Source organism: Somniosus microcephalus, chromosome 33 (assembly GCF_052327205.1).
Source record: "Somniosus microcephalus isolate GS21.2 chromosome 33, FLI_Smic_1.0, whole genome shotgun sequence".
Taxonomy (NCBI): domain Eukaryota; kingdom Metazoa; phylum Chordata; class Chondrichthyes; order Squaliformes; family Somniosidae; genus Somniosus; species Somniosus microcephalus.
In genome coordinates, this window is record NC_141019.1 from 38598771 (window position 1) to 38605429 (window position 6659).

The 6659-nt window shown below is 56.1% G+C and overlaps 1 protein-coding gene across 1 annotated transcript; it reads left to right on the forward strand.

Moving 5' to 3' along the window:
• The first annotated feature begins 550 nt into the window (after positions 1 to 550).
• On the forward strand, positions 551 to 5543 carry LOC147097196 (G protein-coupled receptor 84-like). The gene has a single exon (XM_085973069.1). It carries the CDS (start codon positions 589 to 591, stop codon positions 1672 to 1674), a length of 1086 nt encoding a protein of 361 aa, XP_085829195.1. The 5' UTR covers positions 551 to 588; the 3' UTR covers positions 1675 to 5543.
• The last annotated feature ends 1116 nt before the right edge of the window (positions 5544 to 6659 follow it).

Here is a 6659-nt window from a genome sequence, read left to right on the forward strand (position 1 = left end):
TCCCTCAGTATTGCCCCTCCGACAGTGCAGTGCTCCCTCAGCACTGCCCCTCCGACAGTGCGGCGCTCCCTCAGTACTGCCCCTCCAACAGTGCGGCACATCCTCAGTACTGACCCTACAACAATGCGGCGCTCCCTCAGCACTGCCCCTCCGACAGTGCGGCGCTCCCTCAGCACTGCCCCTCCGACAGTGCGGCGCTCCCTCAGTACTGCCCCTCCGACAATGCGGTGCTCCCTCCGTACTGCCCCTCCAACAGTGCGGCGCACCCTCAGTACTGACCCTACGACAGTGCGGCGCTCCCTCAGCACTGCCCCTCCGACAGTGCGGCGCTCCCTCAGTACTGCCCCTCCGACAATGCGGTGCTCCCTCCGTACTGCCCCTCCGACAGTACGGCGCTCCCTCAGCACTGCCCCTCCGACAGGCAGAGAGTGGGGAGGAATGTTTTAGTTGGCCGGGAGCCCAGTGTGGTTGGCCATTGCCAGATATGTTCTCTCTCTCTCTCAATATCATTTCCTTCTGTAATTGCACTAAGCTTTCCTAATCCCTTCAACTGCCACGTCGGGAGAACATTTTTGGCGAGCTGGAGAGATGGAGGCCAACCGGACCCTGCCCAACATGACTTGCGACCCGTCGGTGGCCCTGTACCGCTACTTCGGGGTCTTGCTGGGGACGGCGGTGAGCGTGGTGGGAACCGTGGGGAACATAATGACCATACTGGCCTTCGCGGTGGACAGGAAACTGAGGACCAGGTTCAACCTCCTCATCCTCAACCTGACTTTGGCCGACCTGTTGTACTGCGCCTTCCTGCAACCCATCACCCTGGACACGTACGTCCACCTGAGGTGGAGGCAAGGCGACACCATGTGCCGGCTCTTTGGGCTCCTGCTGTTCGTGGCCAACTTGATCTCCATCCTCAACCTGGCCATCATCGCCCTCAGTCGCTACGTCTTGATCTCAGACCCCCGCAGATTCGACAGGGTCTACTCCAAATACGCCATGCCCTTCTTCCTGGCAGGACCTTGGCTGGTGTCCTTGGGCCTCCTGATCCCTTTCTGGAGCGTCTTCGAATTCCAGCCCACGGTCTGCACCTGCAGCTTCCACCGGACGCGGGGCCGCCCTTTCACCACGATCTTCCACGTCACCTCCTTCGGGCTGGGGCTGAGCTGCATCGGGCTCTTCTACCTGCTGATCCACCGCAAGATGAAGGCGGCCGCCCGGGCACTGCAGAGCTACGGGATGAGGCGGGCCTGCGCTGGGGTCGGAGCCGGCTCGAGGGAGGGGGCCTCGCAGTCGGAGGCCACCCTGGAGTCCTCCGGCGAACGGGAGACCGGGGAGTCGAGCGGGGAGCGGGAGAGCGGGCGCCTGCGGAGGGTGACCAAGAGGTGGAGGGAGCGGCGCAGCAAGAGGAGCGGCGACGCCGAGTTCGGGAGGGTGACGGCCATGTGCTTCGCCATGTTCCTCGTCTACCTGGCCTGCTACCTGCCCTTCTGCCTGGTGCACGTGGCCGGGGGCCGGGTCAAGGTCCCGCCGGTGGGGCAGATGATCGCCGGCAACCTCACCTGGTTGAACAGCTGCATCAACCCCATCCTCTACGCCGCCATGAACCGGCAGTTCAAGGAGGCATACCGGGCGGTGCTGAGACTGCCCTGTGCCGCCTGCCGCGGGGCGGCGTGAATCTTGGCGCCCGAGCGCGACCCCGCGGACGTTTCGGGTCCGGGGCGGGAGAGCGACGTCAGAAGGACGAAGAAACATTAAAGGGGGTTCCTTTGAACAGCAGTTCGCGCGGGAGGAGAGACACGTTAACGGTCTTGTCCGTTTGCGGATGACGCTCTCCTCCAAAACCACCGATTTCCATCGTTCCGACATTGGCGGCCGCGCCTCTCCCTCTCTCTATCCTCGCCGCCTTACACCCTCCGGCTCATCCGAAGCTCTGCTTGCCCACCGCGTCCTAACACGCGCCGAGTCCTATTCACCCGTCACCCCCGCTGTGCTCGCTGAGCTACGCTGGCTCACAGTCCAGCAACGCCTCAATTTTAAAATCCACATCCTCCTGGTCAAATCCCTCATCGCTCCCCCTCCCCATCTCTGTAACCGCCTCCAGCCCCTACAACCCTCCCTACCTCTGTAACTTCCACCAGCCCCTACAACCCTCCCTATCTCTGTAACCTCCTCCAGCCCCCTACAACCCTCCGAGATCTCTGTAACCTCCTCCAGCCCCCTACAACCCTCCCTATCTCTGTAACCTCCTCCAGCTCCTACAACCCTCCCTATCTCTGTAACCTCCTCCAGCCCCTACAACCATCCCTATCTCTGTAATCTCTTCCAGCCCCTACAACCCTCCCTATCCCTGTAACCTCCTCCAGCCCCTACAACCCTCCCTATCTCTGTAACCTCCTCCAGCTCCTACAACCCTCCCTATCTCTGTAATCTCCTCCAGCCCCCTACAACCCTCCCTATCTCTGTAACTTCCTCCAGCCCTCTACAACCCTCCCTATCTCTGTAACCTCCTCCAGCCCCTACAACCCTCCCTATCTCTATAACCTCCTCCAGCCCCCTACAACCCTCCCTATCTCTATTACCTCCTCCAGCCCCTACAACCCTCCCTATCTCTGTAACCTCCTCCAGCCCCCACAACCCTCCCTATCTTTATAACCTCCTCCAGCCCCCTACAACCCTCCCTATCTCTGTAACCTCCTCCAGCTCCTACAACCATCCCTATCTCTGTAACCTCCTCCAGCCCCTACAACACTCCCTATCTCTGTAACCTCCTCCAGCCCCTACAAACATCCTTATCTCTGCAACCTCCTACAGCCCCTACAACCCTCCCTATCTCTGTAACCTCCTCCAGCCCCTACAACCCTCCCTATCTCTGTAACCTCCTCCAGCCCCCTACAACCCTCCCTATCTCTGTAACCTCCTCCAGCCCCTACAACACTCCCTATCTCTGTAACCTCCTCCAGCCCCTACAAACATCCCTATCTCTGCAACCTCCTACAGCCCCTACAACCCTCCCTATCTCTGTAACCTCCTCCAGCCCCTACAACCCTCCCTATCTCTGTAACCTCCTCCAGCCCCCTACAACCCTCCCTATCTCTGTAACCTCCTCCAGCCCCCTACAACCCTCCCTATCTCTGTAACCTCCTCCAGCCCCCTACAACCTTCCCTATCTCTGTAACCGCCTCCATCCCCCTACAACCCTCCCTATCTCTGTAACCTCCTCCAGCCCCCACAACCCTCCCTATCTTTATAACCTCCTCCAGCCCCCCTACAACCCTCCCTATCTCTGTAACCTCCTCCAGCCCCCTACAACCCTCCCTATCTCTGTAACCTCCTCCAGCCCCTACAACCCTCCCTATCTCTGTAACCTCCTCCAGCCCCTACAACCATCCCTATCTCTGTAATCTCTTCCAGCCCCTACAACCCTCCCTATCCCTGTAACCTTCTCCAGCCCCTACAACCCTCCCTATCTCTGTAACCTCCTCCAGCTCCTACAACCCTCCCTATCTCTGTAATCTCCTCCAGCCCCCTACAACCCTCCCTATCTCTGTAACTTCCTCCAGCCCTCTACAACCCTCCCTATCTCTGTAACCTCCTCCAGCCCCCTACAACCCTCCCTATCTCTATAACCTCCTCCAGCCCCCTACAACCCTCCCTATCTCTATTACCTCCTCCAGCCCCTACAACCCTCCCTATCTCTGTAACCTCCTCCAGCCCCCACAACCCTCCCTATCTTTATAACCTCCTCCAGCCCCCCTACAACCCTCCCTATCTCTGTAACCTCCTCCGGCCCCCTACAACCCTCCCTATCTCTGTAACCTCCTCCAGCCCCCTACAACCCTCCCTATCTCTGTAACCTCCTCCGGCCCCCTACAACCCTCCCTATCTCTGTAACCTCCTCCAGCCCCCTACAACCCTCCCTATCTCTGTAACCTCCTCCAGCCCCCTACAACCCTCCCTATCTCTGTAACCTCCTCCAGCCCCCTACAACCCTCCCTATCTCTATAACCTCCTCCAGCCCCCTACAACCCTCCCTATCTCTGTAACCTCCTCCAGCCCCCTACAACCCTCCCTATCTCTATAACCTCCTCCAGCCCCCTACAACCCTCCCTATCTCTATAACCTCCTCCAGCCCCCTACAACCCTCCCAGATCTCTATAACCTCCTCCAGCCCCCTACAACCCTCCGAGATCTCTGCGCTCCTCCAATTCTGCCCTCTTGAGCATCCCCCCGATTTCCATCGCTCCACCATTGGTGGCCGTGCCTTCAGCCGCCTGGGCCCCGAGCTCTGGAATTCCCTCCCTAAACCTCTCTCTCTCTCTCTCTCCTTTAAGACGCTCCTTAAAACCTACCTCTTCGACCAAGCTTTTGGTCACCTGTCCTAATATCTCCTGAAGTGGCTCGGGGTCAGATTTTGTCCGATTTACTCTCCTGCGAAGCACGGTGTAAATGGGAGTTGTTCTTGTCCTGTCTTTCTCACCAAGTTGAGCTGTGAATCTTTTTTAAGACGCACCGTTCTCCCGCTGGTCGTTGTGCTGGTCGCCCCCACTTGCAGACAATTCACCCCCTCCGACCCCCCATTTCCGCCGTTTCTTTGCCCCCAGGAGTTCGCCGCTGGGGTACGGGGGCGTGGGGTCGGACCGCTACCCCCTTTCCCCCCTCCCCTCCCAAGCCGACACGTTAACCTGTTTCTGCTGTGAGAGAGTTTGATGAGCAAGCTCTGCGGTTTTGTAACAGCTGTTTGCTGCAGTTTAAACCACAGCTATTTGGGGGGTTTTCGATATAAATAAAAACACAATGTTAATCTCTCGATCTCTGATTCACTTCCTCTCTCTGTGTCTCTCTCTCTCTCTCTGTCTCTCTCGCTGTCTCTGTCTCTCTGTGTCTCTCTCTCTGTCTCTCGCTCTTTCTCTCTCTCTGTCTCTCGCTCTTTCTCTCTCTCTCTCTCCCTCTCTCTATCCGTCTCCCTCTCTCTTTCTCTCTCTATCCGTCTCCCTCTCTCTTTCTCTCTCTGTCTGTCTCTCCCTCTCTGTCTGTCTCTCCCTCTCTCTCTCTGTCTCTCTATCTCTCTGGCCTGATGCAAACGACATGACAATAAACTCGAAGGCACGTTGTTCTATCTGAAAATGTTTACAGTGTGTTCATTATTGTTGCATTGAGATATGAATAGACAGAATCAGAATCACGAAATCCTCCTGTAAGACAGGGACTGAAGGCACAACCCGTGTGTGCAACTGAGGGTATATCAGTGTTACAGTGAGGGGTGTGGGGTATATCAGTGTGTTACAGTGAGGGGTGTGGGGTATATCAGAGTGTTACAGTGAGGGGTGTGGGGTATATCAGTGTTACAGTGAGGGGTGTGGGGTATATCAGTGTGTTACAGTGAGGGGTATGGGGTATATCAGAGTGTTACAGTGAGGGGTGTGGGGTATATCAGAGTGTTACAGTGAGGGGTGTGGGGTATATCAGAGTGTTACAGTGAGGGGTGTGGGGTATATCAGTGTTACAGTGAGGGGTGTGGGGTATATCAGAGTGTTACAGTGAGGGGTGTGGGGTATATCAGTGTTACAGTGAGGGGTGTGGGGTATATCAGTGACTGTTACATTGAGGGTGTGGGGCATATCAGTGTTACAGTGAGGTGTGTGGGGTATATCAGAGTGTTACAGTGAGGGGTGTGGGGTATATCAGAGTGTTACAGTGAGGGGTGTGGGGTATATCAGTGTTACAGTGAGGGGTGTGGGGTATATCAGAGTGTAACAGTGAGGGGTGTGGGGTATATCAGTGTGTTACAGTGAGGGGTGTGGGGTATATCAGAGTGTTACAGTGAGGGGTGTGGAGTATATCAGTGTTACAGTGAGGGGTGTGGGGTATATCAGTGTGTTACAGTGAGGGGTGTGGGGTATATCAGAGTGTTACAGTGAGGGGTGTGGGGTATATCAGAGTGTTACAGTGAGGGGTGTGGGGTATATCAGTGTTACAGTGAGGGGTGTGGGGTATATCAGTGTGTTACAGTGAGGGGTGTGGGGTATATCAGAGTGTTACAGTGAGGGGTGTGGGGTATATCAGAGTGTTACAGTGAGGGGTGTGGGGTATATCAGTGTTACAGTGAGGGGTGTGGGGTATATCAGTGTGTTACAGTGAGGGGTGTGGGGTATATCAGTGTTACAGTGAGGGGTGTGGGGTATATCAGTGTGTTACAGTGAGGGGTGTGGGGTATATCAGTGTGTAACAGTGAGGGGTGTGGGGTATATCAGTGTGTTACAGTGAGGGGTGTGGGGTATATCAGTGTTACAGTGACGGGTGTGGAGTATATCAGTGTGTTACAGTGAGGGGTGTGGGGTATATCAGAGTGTAACAGTGAGGGGTGTGGGGTATATCAGTGTGTTACAGTGAGGGGTGTGGGGTATATCAGTGTTACAGTGACGGGTGTGGAGTATATCAGTGTGTTACAGTGAGGGGTGTGGGGTATATCAGAGTGTTACAGTGAGGGGTGTGGGGTATATCAGAGTGTTACAGTGAGGGGTGTGGGGTATATCAGAGTGTTACAGTGAGGGGTGTGGGGTATATCAGTGTTACAGTGAGGGGTGTGGGGTATATCAAAGTGTTACAGTGAGGGGTGTGGGGTATATCAGAGTGTTACAGTGAGGGGTGTGGGGTATATC